The 22,601-nt window shown below is 43.8% G+C and overlaps 1 protein-coding gene across 1 annotated transcript; it reads right to left on the bottom strand.

Moving 5' to 3' along the window:
* Positions 1 to 1,970: 1,970 nt before the first annotated feature.
* On the bottom strand, positions 1,971 to 3,517 carry RPRM (reprimo, TP53 dependent G2 arrest mediator homolog). Its single transcript, XM_019480597.2, has one exon. It carries the CDS (start codon positions 2,955 to 2,957, stop codon positions 2,622 to 2,624), a length of 336 nt encoding a protein of 111 aa, XP_019336142.1. The 5' UTR covers positions 2,958 to 3,517; the 3' UTR covers positions 1,971 to 2,621.
* Positions 3,518 to 22,601: the final 19,084 nt, after the last annotated feature.

Genomic DNA, 22,601 nt, shown 5'->3' with positions numbered 1-22,601 from the left:
AAAGACTGAGCTTCCCACCAAAAAGGTGTAATAAAGAAAATATTGAGTTTTGGTGAAAGTTCTCAGCAGTGTCTCGTTTGAAATATGTCTCAGTAACATGACTTTGATTTAGTAACAAATTGTACCACACAGTTATTTTAGAGGAAGCAGGCAGATCTGTTTCTTGTCCTTTAAACACAGCAGCAAATAACTGAGTTGAGCTGCAGGGAGGTTGTTTTTTTTTTGCTTGTCTCAGTAGTTTGTGTTAAACTGGGAAATTCTGCTTTACCTCATTATTTACCAGTAGATTACTCATAGTCAAGACCAGATTTCCAGGTCCCTACTCATTTAATCTTCTTTTAACTTGATTGGTGTATTTTGGCTTAGATAAATGTCATCTTGATCCATTGAAACAGATAATAACAAGTCCTAATTTACTTAGACAAGTGATTTGGTGAGGTTGGCTGTCTTTCTAATGAGCATTGGCTAGATCAAGCAACATTTAAGACTTCCACATCTTCTAAGAAAGACTGAAATCTGTCCACCTGTATGAGTCCTTTTAGTATGTAAAAATAAGAGCAGTTAACAAAGTCTTGGTCTGCAAGACTTTTGTACGTCACAAAGACCACTGGCTTTCAGACAGGTTACTGAAGTCCTTTCACACTGGTTCTTTTGCCGTAGTCACTGACAGTGTTTATGCTAGCTTCACTTCTAGAGAAAATGCAGATCCGTTGATTTATAACTAATAACTAGTCCAGTCCCTCAGGGATAATCAGCTATGCAACCCCCCCTCATAGAAACATGTCCCCTTCTCTGTGTAAAGGAAATGAATGGAGGATCAAAACTTTTCAATGTGTAAATGTTAAGAGAGATACAACTATGATATATTGAAGTTAGGTTTTAAGCTAATTGTTTCCACTTCTGAATTTGAATTCCAAGGATGGGGATACACACATGCACAGAGATTGAGAGAGGGTGTAAGACTCCCTATAATGGAGAAATTGCATTGCTCACAGGTGGCAGATGAATGCATCAAGAACCAGCTAAGGCACTTTGCTGGCTCTTTAGTGTGTCTTTAGCATTTAAAAGCTGAGGTAAATTTTGGGCTTGCTTTAGGCTATGTAATACAAAACATTGTTCATATTTAAAAAGAAATCTTAAAAACAGACTAAAAGTGAAGGCTCCTCAGCCGCATACGAGGCACTAAGAACGTTACATATTTCAAGCTCAGTCCGCTTGTCAAATGCATTGATTCAGTCAATGCCTTTTTCATCAGAGTTCTCTTTCTAAAAATAATTATAGCACTGATGACCACTAGCAAATCACTAGCTCTCTCCCTTCATTAGCTGTGTAACATGATTCCATAGTGGATCATATGGGGGCACTGGTAGATGCTTATTCTTTTCTCTACTCTTTCTTGAGGACTTACCTCAAAGACACTCAGGAATGAAACTAACCAACCTTAGTTCTACTGAATTATTCTAATTCCACTAAACTGAGAAACTATTATGAAGGCAGAGAAAACAGCATTGTCTTCCAATTTAGTCCCAAATTCTAATTGCGTCATGTCCTTAGGTCCATCACCCTTCCTGCTCTCTTTGTCCTCTACAACTTTTCCTATTCAGTTGATGAGACTTGGCAGAGGGTAGAACAGTCCAAGCTGGCAGGGATAAACAGCTATGCAAACCCCCTCAGAACAGGCATGTCCTGTGCAAAGGAAATGAATGAAGGGTCAAAAAACTTTTCAATATGTAAATGCTAGCCCAAAACGAATGCAACTGTGATATACTTGAAGTTAGGATTTCAACTCATTGTTTCACAGTTTTCAATTTGAATTCCAGAGATGGGGGGACACACGCACGGAGGTTGAGGGAGTACAAAACTCCCTTCTGTCTTCAGTCTCTCCCAGCTGGTTTTAAACCTGTTTGTGTAAGTGCCAAAGGACTTACCTTTGCCAAAGGACTTACCAAAGGACCACCAGGAACCCAGAGTCCACAAAGGTACCATGTATTTATTAAAGCAAATTAAATAAGAAAAGAAAAAAACAACCCCAAGACTGTTACCAGCGGAGCCCTTTTCTTCTTCTTCTTTTTTGTTTTACTGTAAACTGGGCACTTCAGAAACAAGCAGCGAAGGGCACAGCTGGCTCTGTGCCGGCTCGGGAGGGATCTGTACAAACCCGTCTCTGGATACCATCAAGAAAAAAACAACCCCCCACAGAAGCTACAACAGTGACACGAGTGGGAAACATTCCTATTACTATGAAGGCGGTTTCTTTCCGGACAAGGAACCTGCCACCTGGGGCGAGCGCAGGCCAGGAGAAACCCCGCTCTGCTCTTCTCCAAGGTATTCAAATCACTGTAAACTGGAGCACTGGACAAGCAGCAGGGTGATCCCGTCCCCAAGCCCTTCCCTCCCTGCCCCTCCTCAGCCAAGCAGCGGAGTTGGGAGCGCTGCGGCCGGCGGCATCAGCCCTCTGCAGACGGGGGCTCAGGCCGGCCCCGGGCGCTCAGCAGCCGCTTCGGCGCCCCCGAGCCCGGGCATCCTCCCGGCGTCCGGCCCCGCCTGCGGCTCCTCGGCGCCCCCATGGCCGGGGCCGGGCCGGGCCGGGCCGGGCCGGGCAGTCAGGGCGCGGCGGGGCGTCAGTAGGGCCCCACCACCACCGCCTCCGCCTCCTTGGACGGCCGCCGGTCTTTCACCAGAAAGTTGACCATGCCCTCGGACTTGATGAGCAGGTTGCAGCCCAGGAAGAAGATGCCGAAGACGACGGTGAGCGAGAGCACGCACATGACGGCGATCTGCACCACCCGCATGATGTACAGGCTGCGCTCGTCCGGCGCCGGCACGGCGAACCCGTCGTCGGTCACCACGGAGGCGGGCGTGCAGCAGCGCAGCGCCCGCTCCAGCGCCTCGCTGCTGTTGGCCAGGAGCAGCCCCGCCGCCGCCGCCGCCGTCTGGTTGCCCGGCGCCGCGTCCATGCCCCGGGCTGCCGCGGCGGAACAGGTGCCCCGGAGCCGGAGCCGGAGCTGGGCGGGGCGGGGCGGGGCGGGCAGGCGGCTCCCGAGGGCTCTGCGCCGCGCCGCGCCGCGCCGAGCTGCTGGGGCTGGGCGGAGCGGGGCCGGGTCGGGCCGGGCGGCTACAGGTTGGCGCCTCCCCGCAGCCCGGTCCGAGGGAGGAGAAGCCGCGCCGCCCCCGCGCCCTGCACGACGGGAGGTGCCGCTGCCTCTTCACGCGCGCTCGGCTCGGCTCGGCTCGGCTGCGGGTTGTCCTGGGCACACGGGGCACCGCTCCAGGGAGCGAGAGCCCCGCCCCGCCCCGCCCCGCCGTGGGGCACGGGCAGGACTGGTCACCGGGGCCGGTGCGCTCCTTCTGCGGGCCTGGGGACAGACCCCACCTGGCTGCCGCGCTCGTCTCCACCCAGCTGCATCCTGGGGAGCAAACAGGTAGTGAGGGTCCTTCCTGGAAACCTGTGGAGATTTCTAGTCGCGTGGCAGGCTGCCCCGGGGCTGTTTCTTTGACAGTCTTAGAAGGCAGCTCAACCAGCGGTTCTCGGCCAGGCGGCCGTGAGATCCTTTCAGGGAATGCCACCGGGCATTAGGTTTACAAACCCCATTCACATGATGAACCCGGAGGTTTCAAAGGGGAAGCTGTTGTATTAAAACCATCCGGACTTGCTGTGAGCTTTCTGAGGTTTTTTTTTTTTTCAGCAAAACCAGCACTCTGTTATTTTTCCATAGGGAAAAAACGAGTGAAAACTAAGAGCTGGCATTTTCCATGGGGTGCCTTGCATGTCTTGAGGGGTGCCTGGAGTCTAGCAAGGCCAGGGACCACAGAGCTAAACAGTTTAACAGCTTGCAGCGCAGCGTTAGAGGGTGTCACTGGAGATGTATACTTTGTTTTTTATTGCTCTTCCCTGCTCTTTTGAAAAGCTGGATGTTTGGAAGTTAGGTCCAAACTGTTTCACAGGCCAGTCCAGGTGGATTGACTCACAAACTGACCTCAGGTTTGTCTGAACGGTCAGCCTGAGCCAAGTCAGTGCCTTTTACATCTTACCTTCCTGATTAACTGGAAGATAAAATAATGGCAAAAATAAGCAGTTGGATTCTGCTTATATAGCTGTGTGTTGGATAATACATTTGCCATGGAAAAAGCCAGCATATGTAGAATGACCAGGCTGAATTAGATACCTGTCTTGTGTGCCAGGAGGCAAGCCCATGATGGCACTTAGAAAACTCTGTAAATCTTCTATGCATCAAGGAGGAGATTTTGCTATCACACACAAATCCTGCCTTTTGGATTTATAGTGACATTGTCCAGTTCTATGAATAGGATAGGATTTGGAGAATGCCATTTTCTGTGTCATTGTCACTAGCACTACCAGGACTATTACAGTATTATGTTGGTGTGTTTACGTATGCCCTTTAATGCGCAGTAGCTTATTTTACTGCATGTTAAAGTGTCACATCAAAAACCATGCTAACATTAATATGTTAATGCAGAGTAAAAATAGGCTTCTGCACATTAAGCATCACTAAAAAAGCATGTGCTTTCACTACTGTGCATTAGGGCAGCTTAATTAATTATTTACCTCACATTAGAGGTACTAAATTTAATGTACAGTAGCAAAAGCGCATTAATGAACATGTAGACACGGCCTTTGAGTCAGAGAGATAATCAGAGGTAGCATGATAGAGGGAAAACAAATAGCCCATGACAAGCAGGACTGCTGGAATGCATCCACAGCTGGAGTCTTCTGGCTCCATCTCCAGTAGTAGCATTGATGCAGCTGGCTAGCACTCACTCATAGGAGCCCCAAATACCAGGTAGTGTGTTTGCATATTTTCTTGCTGAAGATCCAGTTGTAGGCATCTCTGAAAATGTGAGTTACAGTCAGCCACAGTAATTGTTAATTCTGCTATCTCCAGGCATTTAATTCCTGGCAACAGCTGCCAGAAAATACTTGTTGGTTTTGTGAGGTGAGGGAGTGACAGTAAACACTTACTATGTAAATTGAGGCACAGAATGATTGATATCCTCCTGTCTGTGCAACAGGTTACAGAATCAGGTGGCCTGTCCTTGTGAAATGCTGTGAATAAATTCATACGATAATTTATATAGGAGGATGTTTATTATTAATCCTGTGATTTTTCCCTGCAGGGTTTTCACTAGCCTGAGAAGGTCGTATCAGAATGTTCTGAAGTGCAGAAAAAACCTACGTCTCATTCCTTTATATGCTTTATGGTGCAATGGTATTCCTGCTTACCAGAATTTACTGGGGATTCAGTGTCTTGTCTGAGATCATTGCATCTTCTGCTATCTCTGCAATTCTCACAGTAAGATCACCACTATCTAAGAATTTTCTGGCAAGCCCTAAAAACACAGCTAACCGTCTTTCTGGTTCCCAATCTCTCTGTGTATGAGGGCACACATTGGATAAGGTCTACTGCCTTTTCACATAATCAGATAGGACTTAGTATCATTTTTAATCAAAGAGGAAGACTGGAGGCTATTTCCTCCAGAGTTTATTGAGACAGGACATTTCAAAAGAGAAGCCCACCTTTCATATCATTGTTTTTCCTGTATTTAACATCACCAAGCCTCTAGACATGCATTGTGCAGCACCTCTTAAATACAAGATTGTCTTGGGGACATCTTCTATCCCTTATTTGATTCCCTGTTTTTTATTACTTTCTCTGCTAGTCACATAGTAACACCTCTCATTAGTAGTCAGAGCAATGACTTAAAAAAATATTACTTAGCAGCTGGGAAGTAGTATGGCTGGAATCATATGACCATTCAATGCCCTGTTAACCATTAGCAAGTGCTTCATGGATGACTGGTTTGGAAATCGTTTCCATCTTAAATTGTTTTAGAAACATTTTTAATACACATTTTAAATACCCTAACATGTTATTAAATAAAGCTAATATTATTATCCCCATTTTACAAAACTGGGGGAAACACAGAGCCAATAAAATTGTGATTTTTTCCAGGATCACACACAAAGTGGAAAAAAAAAACCCAGGTAAGATGACTCCTATTCCTGTATTTTTTGCCATCTTTTGTTCAACTTTGTTTTCAAGTTAGGTTCTATGGTTGAGTGGCAAAATAGGAAAAGAGGCATGACCATAAACAAACAACAAATCCTATATTTCATTACCTTTCTCTCATAGTGTAACATGATACCAGGATTAAGGCAGAATGTACAGTTTCATCTCTGCAGAATGATTGCTGTCATTTTTATTCTCATTTTGCGCTTTTACACTTTCCTTGATTTGAAAAAATAAATATAAATGGCTTTGAACAATGAAATGCAGGTTATTGGTCTTGTCCTGTCACATAAGTTTATACAATTATAGAACAGCCAGTTCTCAGCATGAGCAGTGACAGCTGGCTGCTTAACACTAATGTGTAAAGAGACATGAAAACTGCACTTCCTGTTCTGTGATCCAAACTCATTTAAAATATGACTTAGACTCTTGTTATACCTCAAATAGCCCTTTTCTTATATTTGAGAATTAAAACACCAGAAAGAAATTACATTATGTAGACAAAAACTGAAAAGCTGAAATCGTAACATCTGCCCAAAGCTGCCCCCCCCCACCCCCAGCTTCCAGGACAGCTGCTGATTGTCTGACTCCAGCAAGCTGAAGGAGTGGAGTCACAGCCATAGCTATTGGCTGAGCACTGTTACTTGTGCCTTAAGCAGCAAGTGAGTTGCTGATAGTATCTTGATGAGGTTTGTGATGTGGAAACAACATTTTATTTACAGGAACTTCAGTAAAGAACGAACAGTCTTGCTGCTGCCTTTGCCTGCCACACCAGGAATTTCCTGCTGCCTCATCCAGACTGTCTCCTGGGATGCCACATTTTCTAGACACGCATGGTTCCACACTATGTTTCAAGGAGGACTTACCCTATCTCACACAGTGGACCATGATGCTTGAAAAATCTTTTTTTCCACATTCTGCCTTCCAGAAACAAGGTGTGTATTTTATTTGGGGGCATGTTGTTTTGGTAAAATACAGTAAGCCTCATCTACAGCGATGGAATGTAGGCACATGCCCTCTCCTATGGCTGGTTGGAAGGAAAATACCTTCACAGAATATGAAAAAACTTGGATCAAGATTGTTTTATTCATTCTTCTGACAAGATTTATTATTGCCTCATTTTTCAGAAACTTCAGCTTAGAGGATTCACTTATTCAAAGTCAGGCAGCAGTTGACTGTTTGACAAAGAATACAAGAGTTCTTGGGTGTTGGGGTAGTTGGAGCCTGGCTAGGGCATCCCTGGGCACATCTACACATGCAAGGAGTTTTTTGCTCTCAGGTATGCTCTTTGAATGTGTGCTCAGGAGCAATTTACCCTGGAGCAATCTGCTCTAGAGTTTATTCATGTGCAGCATGTAGAGCCGGGTTGGAGCATCCCATGCTGCAGAGGGGCTGGCTGGAGCACGAGGGAGCTTCAGTGTGCAGCAGCGTCTACACGTGTAGTGCTGCAGAGTTTTTTACTCCACAGCAGGATTGTACTTGTAAATAAAAGTACTATCCTGCTGTGGAGTAAATTAGTTTATCCAGCCTAATAGCTGCACATGTGTAGATGCAAGACGTTTATTGCATAGATGTTTAGTCAGCCGCATAGGAAACCTCTCATGTAGACACCCTCCCTATGCCCTGGCAACCTGTGTGCATCAAGATGACCACTGGGGCTATTGGTGGGGGGGACATACATTTAGGTAGTCCCAAGACTAAAGTATATTGGTGACTGGATTAGTTCCCAGCCAGCTTCAGGACTGGGGAAAGGTAAATACAATCTTGGCATCCTTTGCCTTATCTTCACTTGCATTTGCTTCTGTTCAGATTCAGACCAGCACTGGGATTGAGCCTTCAAGTAACAATAGAATAGAGATTGGACTGTTAAAGGAGGACAGACTAACAATCTAGGTCTAGGTGTAAATGTTTCTGTTGAGGGAAGTAGCCTGTCCTGGCAGAGGGGCTAATAAATTGAAGGCTAGAAGTCAAAAACAAGAAGCAGGAATGTATGGTAGTAATATTATAATTTAGTGTGATTTGTAGTTGTGAGTTCATTTTCCCCTATTCAAGCCTCTGAAATGTAGTGTTTTTTGGAGGCAAGAGAGTTCATTTTCTATTGTGTGGCATTTTTATCTCAGACCACTAAAGACAGAAATCAAAATCCAGAGTATATTTCAGGTCATGCAGTGACATCTAGTGTGTGTAACGAGCTATATGCAGTATTGGATGCATTTCACACAGTGTTTGGAAATGAAAAACACAGAAAGAATGCAATTTCTCAAGACCTTTGTAAAGCTAAAAAGCTGAATGAATTACTGGCTACAGCAAAAGAAAGTCATGGGGCCAGATGGTTATAGTGCAGTCATTGCAAAAACATTATGCTTTTTAACAGTTATTTTAGATTGCCAGCACTGGATTAGAAAAGACATAACATTAAATTGACAACTGAAGGGAATGCTTTAGGGGACAAATCTAGGTTTAGGCTCCCTCTTCTATGAATATATCTATGAGAAAAGAAGTATCTAAGGAAGGGATAATTACTGTGTTCCATTTTGAGTCCCCCTCCCCACCACCCCATACCTGATAAGATTACATTCAGCATGTTCTTTGCGGCCAAAGTATCAGGCTTTTAATGCCGGGCCAGCTGTTAATGTCTCATGCAGATTGTAGCCGTATTGGTCTAGAGGCAAAAAGAATCAAAACTTGTGGATGAGGTGATATATTTTATTAGACTAACTAGATATTTGCAAACAAATTATTTTATTTATTCGCAAGCTTTTGAGAACACTCAACCTTCATCAGGCATAGGAGAGCCATTTTTTTTTAAATGAGAAGTTCATAATTTTGCAAGAAGGAAGCATTTTACCACCTGATATGCTAACACCAGGCTCCTGCCGTTGTTGGAGTGAATTTGCATCTCAGAACAGAGAGACACAGATACCTCACCAGAAAATGAGCTCTTGCCCAGAAGAGCTTTCTAGCTTTCCACTCTTCTGTGAAATACGAGACATTATAACTTGAAGGAAATATACTTCTACATCCTGCTTGCCACCAGGCAACTTTGATGTAAAAAGGCTTTTTCAGCCTTTCTGTGTGCCTAACCTGGACAAAATGAACTATTCCAAACAGGAGACTTTACCACACCTTCAGCTCTCCTGTGAAATATGAATTTTCATTTCTACTCAGGAGAACTTTTACAATCTCTGCTCTCTCCTATGCCTGATGTAGGGTGCATGCGCCCAAAAGCTTGCAAATAAATAAAACACTTTGTTTGCAAATATCTAGTTGGTCTAATAAAAGAGATCACCTCTTCCATGAGTTTTGTTTTCTCATGCAGATTACAGGTATCCCAGCATATGGATCTGCAAATAGGTCAAATGTAGGCTCCTATTAATACTGAAATACCATGAAACTTCATGCCAGAAAAATGAAAGAGAGCAGGGCCTCCAGCTTCTAAGTGGCTGGGGGCTGCATGCTTCTCAGGTCACATCATCTGGGGCTGGACCAGTGTGGGCAAGGCGGGGAGTGTCTTGGCATCCCCTACTAGTTGGTGCCCAGGGCTGGTGCCCAACTCATCCTACCCTAGTTATGCTACTGCCTGTGCTGCATTGTGTGCCCAGGTACCATGACTCATCCCTAGCTTCCAAACCACCCACTGCAGCATGCCACTCAGGCACTCCTAGCTGCAGGATCCCCTGGCACCGATGACTGTGCTACGTTGCACCACTCGCCCCTGGGGCAGAGGAAGGGGCAGGAAGGAGAAACTGAAGGGAGGGGGAATCTGGAGCTCGTGGCTGCTGATGCAGCTGGAGCAATGGGGAGAGCAGCAGTTGGGTGGGAGCCTGGAGGGTGCAGCAGTTGGGTGGGAGCCCCATTTAACCCCTTCCAAACTCCCATTTAACTGCATGCAGCCCAGGGCCACCAGTTGGACAGCTTTGATGTATTTTATACTGCACTTAGATGTCATGAAAGTTTCTTTCAGCCTATAATAGGGCCAGGTTAATATGCAAAAAGTCTTTTGAGACAAGTACATTATAATATTGTCTTACCTACCAGTGCTCTGGGTACCAATATTTTTAATATTTTAAGAATTTCTTCCTTCATATGCACATACTTGGGAGATAATGTGAAAGGTTAGTGAGGTCACTGTGGCCGCACAAAGCCATCTGAAGCTACGGGCACTGAAGCAAGTTCTACAAGCTTCTGTAGTAAAAAATCAGTTTTCTTGTTACTACAGGTAAGTACCATTTCTCACAGGAGAAGTTATCCTTTTTATTTCCCTAAGAAAAAGTTTGAAGTGCAGGTTTTCTTTTTTTTTTTCCCTTGGAAGGAAAAGAAAGCAATATTTTAAAGGGATATGGTGCACATACTTCTTTTGAGCTGTATGAAAAGAAATGTATGTTAGATATATTCCCAGTGTGGTTTATTTGTCAGTTTTTTCCTCCTTACCCTGGCCATTAAGGGAGCTCAAAGTAGTAGCATCTCTTCTGTTACCAGCTGAGATTTCAGCAGTGTAAGGGGCTCTTAGATGGCCTAACATGGCCACAGGGCATTCAAAGATAAGATTGAACGTGCCACAAAACTGGCCTTTGAGAGACCATGGCAGAAGCAGCCCCTAAACTGCTCTGCTCTTATACGTATTCATAGGTCATGGTTAGGCCTGTTACAAATGTACAGCGAGAATTCTGGCATCCTCACCCTAGGTATCAGTGCATAAGAGAATATGTGCCAATAGCTTCACATTTTTATTTACTTATTTTAAGCATACTTGATAAATTCTCAATTAAATTGTGTTGTACATAACTAAAAGTGATAAAAGTGTCATCACAGTTTAGAGTACAAGTTTAAGGTTATATTTTGGGGTATCCCCCTATAACGTTTACTGTATGCCATTGCATTCCAGGGACAGGGTATTCACTCAGACGTCCATGCCTTTGGGGTTCGGTCCTCAAGTTACCATTCGTCAGAGACTGGTGGGGTGGTAGACAGCTTTATCTTTATTAGGAACAACATTCAGCAACTCACATGCTCACAGCTTGCAGGGAGAACTACAACTACCCACCACCACAAACCATACCCACAGGGCATCAGGGGGAGAGACTATGTCGTCTCACTGCTGGCCTCTTAAAGATACATTCCATATACCACCCCCCACCCCTTTTATATGTCCTCTTGCTTTATGTAATAGGTAAGGTATCACTAGGGTAAACTATGTGTGCATTAAACATATTTTAAGCATAGTATGTACCCTCCTTCTGGAAGCCAGATTTTAAAATGAGATAACAATTGGATTTGTACCTTAGTTCCATTCTCACTGTTACTTTGCTTTTTTTTCCTAACAAGTATCTCACCAGTTTTGCTTCATTTACTTCTCCAATTCTGCCACTACATTACATTTGGTTCAACACAAGTGCTGACTTAGTAGCTCTGATAACAGAACTTCTGCTTGTCCCCAGAACTTGCAGTACAGGAAGGAAAGGGAAACGAAAGCATTCCCTACCCTTATCTTATCAAAATCCCTTGCTGTGGTGGATCACCATGATAGGCAGAGGTTTATCCAGGATCTGCTCCAAAACCCAATGAAGTCAGTGTGAGACTGTTCACATTCACATTTAAGTCAGACCCTTAATCTCTGTTCTTACTGCTAAGGTCCTGGGCACACAACATGTTAACTCTGCTGAATTTTTTTTTATACCAAAGTAAATTACATTGGGTTTCCATGCAAACAGGCAACCTTTAATCCTGGAGTAGCTGTTGCAGTAAGAGCTATTACAGTGCCTTGCTACAGAGTGGTGGGCAGTAGGGGTGTGTGAAATGGGCTGTATTCAATTTGGATTCGGATTTGTCCCAAATCGGGGACAGTGATTCTATTAATTAATTCTGATCACTGTCCCCGATTCGATTTGGCTAAATCCAAATCTGAAGATTCGATTCGGATTCAGAGAATCAGTGATTCAGCCATGGACACAGCTTTAAATGTTTTTTTTCTACATATCTCGAGGTACCAGGCATGGCTTCTGAACGTTGCAATCGTGGGATGGATGGAGCATCCCACAGAAGTGTGGAGGTCGGGCGGGGGGGCGGGGGGGCCTGTGTGCTTGGCGGTGAACCTGGAAGTGGACCGGAAGTACTTCCAATCCACTTCTAGGTCCGCCGTCAAACGCAAGCATGTGGGGGACTGCCCCCACCCCGTGCCCCACCCGGCTCAGTGATCGGCTGCAGGGGGACCTTGGGTGCCCCCCCCAGACTCAGGAGGCACCAGTTACCAAGCTGGGGGAGTGCAGGGGCGGGCTCCCTGCACAGTCCCTGGTGGACCCAGCAGTGCTTCTGGTCCACTTCTGGGTCTGCTGCCAAGCGCGCTGGGGACCCCCCCACGCTCCTGTGGGATACTTCATCCGTCCCAACATCTCAGCATTCACGAGCTGCCTGGTACCTTGAGGTATGCAGAAAAAAGCATTTAAAGCTGTGTCTGTCTGAATCGTCAAATCTTTCTGAATCAATTTGGAGGGTTCCAATTCAATTTGGAGAGATTAAAGAGTCTCTTGATTTGATTCAGATTTGGAGATCTGGCCACCGAATTGGGCTGAATCTCCGCCAGATTGAATCAGTGACCAAAGCTTCACACATCCCTGGTGCGCAGTAGGTAGTCCTCTGTATGCTTTGAGCAAAAAGCTAACCCAGAATAACTGGACACACAACACATACACTAGTATAACATACACCATTGTTTTTTTTTCATTTTCTCTTGGGCTAACCCTGTATCAGACTTTATTAAGTAACCTTTGTGTAGAGGTGTGTTTAAATTGGTGTCTGCTTCTTTTTTACATTAGTGTAAAGGCAGATTATGCTCTTGTAAACATGTCATGTTTGGGGCCTAAGGCTCCCAACAAGAGTGACAGCTGCTAATGTATAGCCAAGAGCCTGGTGGCATATTTTATATTGTGACCATCTGCCCCAGTGTCATTTTTAAATGCATGCATTTCCTTTGTGCATGGCCTTTGGACAATAACTGCTTATTCATTCCTGTATAAAAGCTCTGTCACCTAATTTAATTTAGCACATTAATTTAATGTGGTCCTTTCTCTGAAGATTGTAACTTTATCTCCCAGTACTTGCAAAGGGATTATTTTATTCATTAAGGCTTGAATAAGTACATATGTTGTTAAGAAATAAATTTAAGCAAAACACTCTGTTCATATATATGAAAAGGTCATCAATATGGACACTCTATTCATGGGGCAATGTTTTCTTGTAAAAATTATCTCTTGTAATGAAACTTTGTATGTATTTTTCCCGTAGGGCAAAAACGATTTTATATTGTCTTTCATTTTTCCAATTGCTCATTATAATCACTTCTTTTCAAATGCTCTTTATCACTCTGACAAACAGTAGTAAAATTTAACTGTCAAGATCATGTAACAGTTAGGCCAAAGGAAAAGCTAAAGGCAGACTAAAACGGGTGCTTTAGAAGTCCAGCTAAAGGTTAAGCATGTCTATCAGTAGATTATTGCCTTGACAAATATGATGACAGTCAGATAATTGTCTGCAGATTGCTCACAAATAGTGTTCTTTGTGATAGAATTTTATGACATGTATGTAATTTTGTTGAGCAGTTTAATAGGCTATGCAAGTAATTATTTTTTACATTTTGGGTTTACTTGCTTATTATCCTAATATGTTCTATTTTGATCAAAGCACTAAAAACAAGTCTCGGTCTTTTAAATCATTTTAACTGAGGAAGTGAGAAATTGTGTATGTATAAAACATGTCAGTCAATCAATCTAGGTATGAAATATGCTCTGCTCTGTTTTGGATGCATTCCAGTGGCATTTCTCTATAAATAACATTCTCATTTAGTGTCTTATTTTAAATATTCTATTTAAAGGTGGGAAAAAAGCTCCAGTTTATCACCCCCCTCTTGAGGCCTTCATCAGGAAAGTTTAATGAAGCAAACAGACATACATTTTATGTGCTATTTATAAAGGCTTGTAACATCACCTCTGTCATGCTGCCTTCCAGCTGAGAACCCATGCCGTCAGAAGACTTAGTATCTTACAACATAAGCCTCCATTTTGGTGAGTATAAATATTCACAACTTCATTGTCTCATGTTTTGTTGTCAGAAGTATAATAAATGATAATGAAAGCTTAGAAAATAAATCCATCAATTCTTTTGGCTCAATTGACCTGTCCTTTCCATTTGTATAAAAGGAGTAACTCCACTGAAGAAAAATGGAGCTCCATTGGTGCAAAGCCAGTATAAGTGAGAGTCAGTTCAGGCCTAGGCAGGGTAGATCCAGGGCTTGCAGCTGCACTTTATCTATGCGGTGAATGGTCATCAGCTTATAAGCACGTGTCCCACCATCTCCTTGCCTACCACCAAATTCGGTCACAGATGAGAAGGGGGCTGAGTGGTTGTGGTTTTCATCCCCTTTGGTTTTGGGGCCATGCCAAAGAAGAGGCTCTGGCCAGAGCGGCGCTGAGAAGCCACTGAGCTCAGGGATCAAACTGAGCATGCACTGCACAGATGAAGAGGGCTACAGTGGCAGCCACCTGGATCTACCCATGGGGCTAGAAGTTCTTGTCACAACCCAAGGGTGTGATTTTTGTTTGTGTGCGCTTCGGCACTGCTGAATTATTTCCCGCCACTCGGAGCTTTCTTTGCAGGGTGCACTTCTCAGTTGCAGAGAGAGAAATGCACGGTGCAAAGGAGTTCCCGCCACCCGCATGCAAATTTGTGTCCCACTATTGGCTGTTTCTAAATTATTCCCACACAGCGGCTAGCGATTGGCTTGCTAGCCGTATAAGAGACTTGAGCAGTTTCCGCCCAAGTTGGAGAACTCTGAGGAGAACCCCGCAAGGGAGGACTCCACAACCACCTGGAGGAGGAGGGCTTCACATCTTGTGAAGCACTCTAAGCGCTGCGGAGCCTATTGAACCCAGCGTGTGCATTAAGAAGGCTATAGGGGTCTGATCAACCTCTGGCCTCTCCCCATCACCGAACGATCCCTCGACGAACCCCTTCCCTGCGCACAAGTTCCACGGAGCCTAGCAAACTTTGTGTGTGTGCGTCCAGAGCTCTTTTCTACGAGTTGTTTTCTTCGGTTGACACGACGGGCTCGCGTGTTTAGAGCCTTCAACCGGATTGGGCTAGAGGTTCGCGTGGAAGGAACTCTAGTCCACTTCTCTTCTTTCCTGTCTGTAACTGCAACTCAAGCAAGTTTTCCTGCCTGCACCACGACCATCTTCGGTGTAAGTAAAATAATCTTTAAACAACCTTTACGCGTCTGTGCCTAATTCTAGTCCGCTGGCCTGCATTCCCCGACCCACGTGCCAGGGCTGCTGGCCACAGCCCGCGCCACGCGAACGCCCCCGAAAAGCCTCGGACCGTTCCCGGCCCGCACAGTTCTGAGGTTTCACTAGAGCCTAAAATGAACAATTAGCAAAAGTGTTTCATGAAGTGTTAGAACAGGACTTCAAAGAATGTTTATTTGTTTTTAATTTTTGGCTACCAGCTAGTCTGGAGGGTCAATTTTAATGAGACTCAACCCCTTCATGATATTGAACTCTTGCCAGTCCCAGTGACCAGTGCTAGTGCCTCTCCTGACACATTTGAGAGGAGGCTTATAATACTGTGTGCTAACCCTTGAAAACCAGGTCATGGTCCAGTATATTTCTGTTTCAAATTCTTAATAATAATGGCTCTGAGTGACTGAAAGAAGACCGCAGAGGGTCTCCAGTGAGAGGCAAGATGCTGCTAGGAGGCTCTTCAGGGCATGCTTTTTAACTATATTTCAGCTTAGTCTTGTCTGAAACCACAATTCATATTTTCTTTAGTGGCTTCAGTGTTGGTTATTTCTAGCTTAAGTCTCTTCACTTAAATAAGAGCAGAACGGATAGGGAATGTGTAGGGAGAGGAAAGTGTAAAATAAGGTTAGCTAAAACATAAATTTGGTTCCATAAATAGTATATGGGTATGGATGTCTGAACAATTAACCATTGGGTAAAAGTAGGCAGGGATTTACTTCTTCTCCGTTGTCTTCTCTCTGTGTCCCTACAAACTTTTACTTTTTCAGTAAAATTGTTCACATATAATTATGTGAACCTTTTGAACTTGTATGTAATCCTGTAGTACAGGTGCCCACTGCATGCTGTGTACATATGTAAGAAGGCTGGGGTTATCATTGACCCCAGCATCATAGCTATGAAGTAGGGTATAGTTGTTACTCATACATTTTCATTCTTAAATGTAATTATTTTGAACTTCTACATCTTATAAGCCATTGCCTCTTTTCTGTGATAGTAACTCATAACTAGGCTTGGCAGGATTCAGTTTTTATCAGTAAATGTTGATAAATGTTGCTTGCACCTCACACAGATTGACAAAAATACTTCCATTGTTAATAATCAAAATTGATAGAATGGGAATCTAAGAAAAATGATGACTGATGGAGTGTGTGATGACAGGGGGAGCAGTCCTACAGAACCATGCTGACTGTAGTTTGGCCTGCAACTCTGAGAAACCCTAGGGAACTGGAAACAAAGGAAAAGGAAAGGACAAAGCAGACAAGGGAGCTATGGGCAAGCAGAGCCAGGAACTGATGGCAGCTCTGCTGCTCAGCTGGCAGCAGTCCTACAGTAGTAACATGTGTCATTAATAAATTGTCTGCCCCCCCATGTCCTGAATTCCATGGAATCCTGAAAATGTAAATCAATAAAAATCAAAATAAAAGCTTAAAAATAAGCATTGATATTATCTGTCAAAATTATTTTTTTTTAAATTTGAATTCTGCCAAGTCTTCTCATAACCATACTGACAGAAGTTTGGCTATACCGGGGTGGGCAAAGTCCAGTTTGCAGGCCAGATTAGGGCCGTGGCAGGCTCCATTTTCCAGCAATCCCTGCCTGTGTTGCTGCAGCCGGTTTCCATGGAGACCCCAGGAGTAGTGGGCCCATGACAGTGCAGGGCCTGGGTTTCCATGGAGACTGCCCAGCAGCTCTGGTTGGGCACACAGCTGGGCTGGGAGCTGCTCCAGGGCCAGGATCTTGCAGCGGTGACAGTGTGGTCTAGAGTCAGGACACACCTGTGATCTGTGGCCTGCAGGCCACAGGCAGGGGCGTGGAGGCAGCAGTTCATGGCTCTGCCCTGGCTCCAGACCACATTGTCACCACTGCAAGATCCCAGCCCCAGAGCAGCTCCCCATGCAGCTGTGCACCCTGCCAGTGCTGCTGGGGCCAGTCTCCATAAAAACCCTAGCCCTGCGCTGTCATGGCATGGTCAGGGTTTCCTGGGTCTTCATGGAAAGTGGCTGTAGCAACATGGTCAGGGGCTGTTAGGAAATGGAGTCCAGTCACCAGCCGGATCCATTTTGCCCACCCATGGGCTATACGCTACAGGGCGCTTTTGTTGATTCTCTGAAAAAGATCAGCATGCACCTTTGGCTGGCACTGCAGGATAAGTACCAGCTTATTCTGGATATGGGCATATTCAGTAGCTGTTTCTTCATACCCTTTTTGGGCCAAAATTTGGAAACTGGTAGTTCCTGAGAACCAAATGGATATTCAGCCCTGATAATGGAGGATGAAGGTTCCTGTGTCTGCACCATGCGAGTATGAAAATACTGTCCTGTGTTTCAAAAAGCAGCTTAATTTGTTCTGTCCTCTGTGGATATACAAAAACTGAGACCATTTGAAAGTTTCTCCCCTTTGAATTTATTTGCATTTTATTCAGAATATCAGTATATGCAGGTAGGATCACGTGGTAATGACAGACATGGTTTCTCGCTAAACAGAATGCTGAATGGGATAGCTACCACTTTCCTTATCACATTGGATACATTTTCACCTTTATAGTCTCTATTTCCAAATAGTAAAACTAATATGCATTACTGCAAACAAACATGAGATGGCTCCATTTTTGAAAGGAAAAGGGACAAAATGTATTCTAGTGATTTCATACTATATAGATCATTTCTAAAAGATATTGAAATGTATCCCAAATAAGATGAAAGAATAATTAACTATTAAAGAGGAATAGAAGGCATGTCATAGCTGGGAATTAATTTGAATTATAACTCAAATGTTGTTCATGTCCCATCTGCAAACAAAACCCCTTAATTTGAGTATGATGTCCTGTCAGGAGATATAACCTAATGCAGGGCTGTCCAAACTGGTGACCTGCAGGCTGCATGCAGCCCATGAGGGATTAATACATCTCAGGAGGGCTCCTATCTGCACACCAGGCCATTATTACTCTAGGTGCTGCTGCAGCTGGAGTCTCTAGGCTCCCGCTCCCTAAATTTTCACTTCCTGCTTCCACCCCAGGGGCAGGGTGGTACAACTCACAGTGCAGGGGCAGGCCTTGGTACAGTGCAGCAGGGGAGCTGAGGTACAACCACCTGCATGCAGGCTGCAGGAAGTAGGGGCTACCCTACCCTATTAGTGGCCACAAACTCCTGGAAGATTAATTCAGGCTCAACATTAGGAAAAACTTCTTCATAGTCAGGGTGTCCAGACTGTGGATTAAGCTCCCTTCAGAGGTGGTGTAATCACCTACCCTGGAAATCTTCAAGAGGAGACTAGACAATCATCTTGCTGGGGTCACCTGACCCCCAGTTATCTTTCCTGCTTGGTGCAGGGAGCTGGACCTGATGATCTTCTGAGGTCCCTTCCAGCCTAAGTTGAATAACTCTGCCCTAATGCATGATGTACTAGTGAAAACTTGTCAGCCCTGAGCCCTGCACATACCCAGAAGAGGCAGTGCCTTAGCTGGACCCAGCTTGCCCGACATCTAATAGCTAAATCAGCTATTAGATAAAAGTGCCAAAAAGCCCTGCCAAAGCACCCGATCCATACAGCCACTGCAGAGCCATAACACACTGCTGCTTCCAGTAAAGTGTGTGTGGGAGGGGGTTGTTTGTTTTTAGGTTTTTTTTAAATGTCTGCAGGCAGCCTATCATATTGAATCTCCACGATTTGTAGACAAGGAATGACATCTGATCATCCCCTGTAGGCATGCTAAGCACTATTTGTTAGCTCACAGTAGATTAGCAGTCTGCTGAGAGTGAAGTAGAGCCGACAGCTGTAGTGAAAGAAGGAACTTCCTTTCTCATGCATCCTAAAATATTTTGCCTTACTTGGCAACTCCCCCTTTAGTGCCAGGTAATAATGACATACCTAGATAGAAAAAAATCCAATTACTTATTTCTATAAATTTTTCTAAATAATTGCTGTAGTTTTCCTTTAAGGATTATGACTTCAGGCACAACTCTGCTTGGTATGAGTCTAAAAACATCTGGTCAGATGCAATGTAAAGAATATTTTATTTCCTAAAAGATTGCAGTTATATCAATGAATACAACATTTTTCTTGCGTACAATATGCCCTCAAATAAAACACATGCTTTATTTCGGAAAGGCAGAATGTAGAAAAAAAAGATTTTTGCGGAGTCTTGGCCAACTGTGACACAGAGTATGTCCTCCTGAAAATATAGTGTCCAGGAAGTGTAGCATCAGGAGCTCGTGGTGTGGCAGACTGTCTTTTGCAATTTCACACTTCCTGAACACACTGAGTTTCCAGGAAGACTTACTCTATATATCACAAGGGTAGACCCCAGAATCTTGCAAAGGGCAGTACCAAGATTGTTAGTTCTCTATAAAGTAGTAGTTTTCCATATGAATACCTGCAAACAAAGGGCTCCTGTAGATGTGTGGGGAGCCTACTTGAATGAGCTGGAAATACAGTGCATTGGAGCAGACCTGAATAATCAAGTCTTCTGGAGCATGGAAATTGCTGTGGTCCGGCAGCCTTCTGTGTCATGTGTATCACCATTCCCACACATTCCCACGGTGAAAAAATGGCAGCAGGCACTTTGAAATAAAACATGTTTGAGCTTTAATTCAAAGTGTATCGCCACCATTTTTTCAGCGCAGGGATGCATGGGGATCCTGATGCACATGCTGCGCGGGTGCTTTTAATTAGCATGGCTTGCTAATTAAAGTGCCTGGCACCACATTCCGTGTAAAAATGCCCAAAGTGTTTCTGCATCACAGGCCTCATCAAGATACTCACTACCAGCAGCTGACTTGCTGCTTCAGTCACAAGTTACAGTGCTCAGCCAATAGCTCCAGTTGTGTGAGGGCTAACACAAGAGCCTACCCCTTCAGTTGGCTCAAGCTGAGTAGATACAAGCAGCAGCCATCTTGGCAGTTGCATGGCATGCACAGCATCTACAAGATTTTTCTTTTCTAGTGAAGGGAATAGCTTCCCCTCTTAAAACATGCACCCCAGCTTTGGGAAGTAAGGTTCCTGTTGCATGTGAGAAAATACAGTATTTACTTTTTTTTTTTTTTTAATCTGAATAAAGCCAAAAGACTCCATGCTTATTCCTAAACTATCTTGGCATGTAATTTGGCTGCCTGCTGGTTTGGAGGTAATTAGAAAACAAGAGAGAGACAGCTGTAAAAATTGAATATGGACATGACACAGAGAAATACACTTTTATGTTACAAAAATGTTCTGCTGTATTAATCCTGTGGGAAGTGCATATTAATTTTTTCATCAATATACTTTTTGCCACCAGTTTTCTGTGCTCTTCATAGGCTTAAAAATCAATTTCAGAGAGATGTCTTTTGAGGCATGGCATTGTGATATGGTTTTAAATAAAACTGCTGTCTGACAAGATATATTGTTAGTTGCAAATACAACTTGAATGGTGTAGTGTCAAATGTTGCTTTGATAATACAGTGTGGAGGCTGAGCTGATGAAGATAGCCATGTGACTCCTGTTCTCATTGTAAACGTATGAATCAATGCTATGAAAAGTTTGCTACCACATTTATATTGCAGCTAATGGTGAGGGTTTTAAAATAGTGGAGCATGCGAAGAGAATCTCAAATGCTCATCCTTGCACACTTGTGTAATCAATTGTGTATGTTGGTGGCTTCACCTAGACGATCAGATTTTCACCTGTAAATATTTTTTTGAAAAGAGGCACAAACATAGCAACAGCAGTATTTATGTATTGCAATAAATGGCATTAGGGGGAAAAGAAAGCATTAATTACCTGAAATAATATACAACACAGACACCTGCTCATAAAGAATGGTGACACTCCTTCATTTAATCATAAGCAGATGCAGGCAGCTTATAGGAATGGGGTTTTGATTAATTAATGCATAACAATAAAGTGAAACTATCCTAAAAACATGTTATGAACACTTAAGCTTCCAAATGCCTAGTCAGAGACGGGAAGATGTGTATGTAAGTTTTCTGAAGGATCAGGAAGGCTGCCACTTAATGCCACTTATAAACTGAGTTCATTGATCCTGAATCAGTGACTCAAATCTGACGGATTTGAGACAGTCAGTGGGTCAGATCCAAAGGAACAGTTACCAGTAAGAGTCTAAAATCTTAGGCAGACTAAGGCCAAAATTACAATCCAGGGAAGGAAAAAAGAAAAACAACCCAAAAAACCCTGCTTGACAGCCACCTCAACTCAGTGAATATTTCCCCTTTATGATCTGAAAGCTCTTGAAAGCCTGCAATTCTGCTTTTGCTCATGCCCAGAATTGGCCCTGTCTAAGCAGCTAGGCATCCAGCTCCTGCCTAAGCCTCATTTGGATCCAAAAACTAAGCTGAATGGTTTTTAAGTCCCCTATGGGGACAGATTCAATAGAGATGCTCAGAGCACAGCTAACAGAGCTGAAGAATAACACACACAGATTTTCATTCAAAGGCTTTTCTATGTTTTTTTCCCCAAGGACTATTTAATGTAAAAGGTATAGACATTAGAACCCCAGACTACCCGAACACAATTAAATGCCCTAAAATTTAGTCAGGTTTTCTCTTTGATGTCCTCCTGGTTCCATGAACTTGCATTCTTTTTTGAATAGTAGCTCAGCTTGAAGAAGGGGTGGGTGATGCCTCTCTGAACCCTGAATAGTTCATATCTAAAAGATGGGCTGTTTTAAGAGGGGGCATATATGGATTTGAATCTTCTCAAGCTAGAATTCAGATCTTCTACATCCTGGGCAGTGACTAGATCAGGTGCAACAATTGTCATGGGCAGCCTCTGTTACACAGCAAACTGAGGAAGGGACAGAAATCACAGTGGCAGACAGAGCAGGGAGAAGAAAACAGGGCATCAGATCAGGCAGGGAGCACAGGGCAAGAAGCAGAAATCAGCAACTTGAATAAAGGAAAGGAGTCAGAGTGGCACTTGGGGGAGGGTATAGAGATAATTTGTAGTGTCTGCCAAAAAGGTTGGCCCCAACTGTACTAGACATTTATATGGAAGGTAGGTATTTGCACCTGTTCTTCCAGTGTCTGGGTTTTAAAATAATAAACCCTACTCAGTTTTTTCAAAGAATTAGGTACAAGTGCATGCTCTCAGAAGTGGGTTTTGGATCTGGAGTGGATGGAAGTGCTCTAGGTAGCTGCCTTGCAGCTCTGATTCATGTTCTTGAGCTCAAGGGAGGAGTAGGAGTTCAGATGCAACCTGTGCTTAGTATTTCCCCAACAGCTCCCCACTTAATGTATAGGTTTTTTGGATCACCCTTTTTAAGCTACCCCTCTTATCCATGCATTTTGTA

Source organism: Alligator mississippiensis, chromosome 4 (genome assembly GCF_030867095.1).
Source record: "Alligator mississippiensis isolate rAllMis1 chromosome 4, rAllMis1, whole genome shotgun sequence".
Classification (NCBI taxonomy): Eukaryota; Metazoa; Chordata; order Crocodylia; family Alligatoridae; genus Alligator; species Alligator mississippiensis.
Note: the sequence above shows the minus strand (reverse complement) of the source record. Positions and strands in the feature narration are given on the sequence as shown.

Excerpts from the sequence above, each read along its gene's own strand:
- RPRM (XM_019480597.2), bottom strand. The coding sequence starts at position 2,957 with ATGGACGCGGCGCCGGGCAACCAGACGGCGGCGGCGGCGGCGGGGCTG.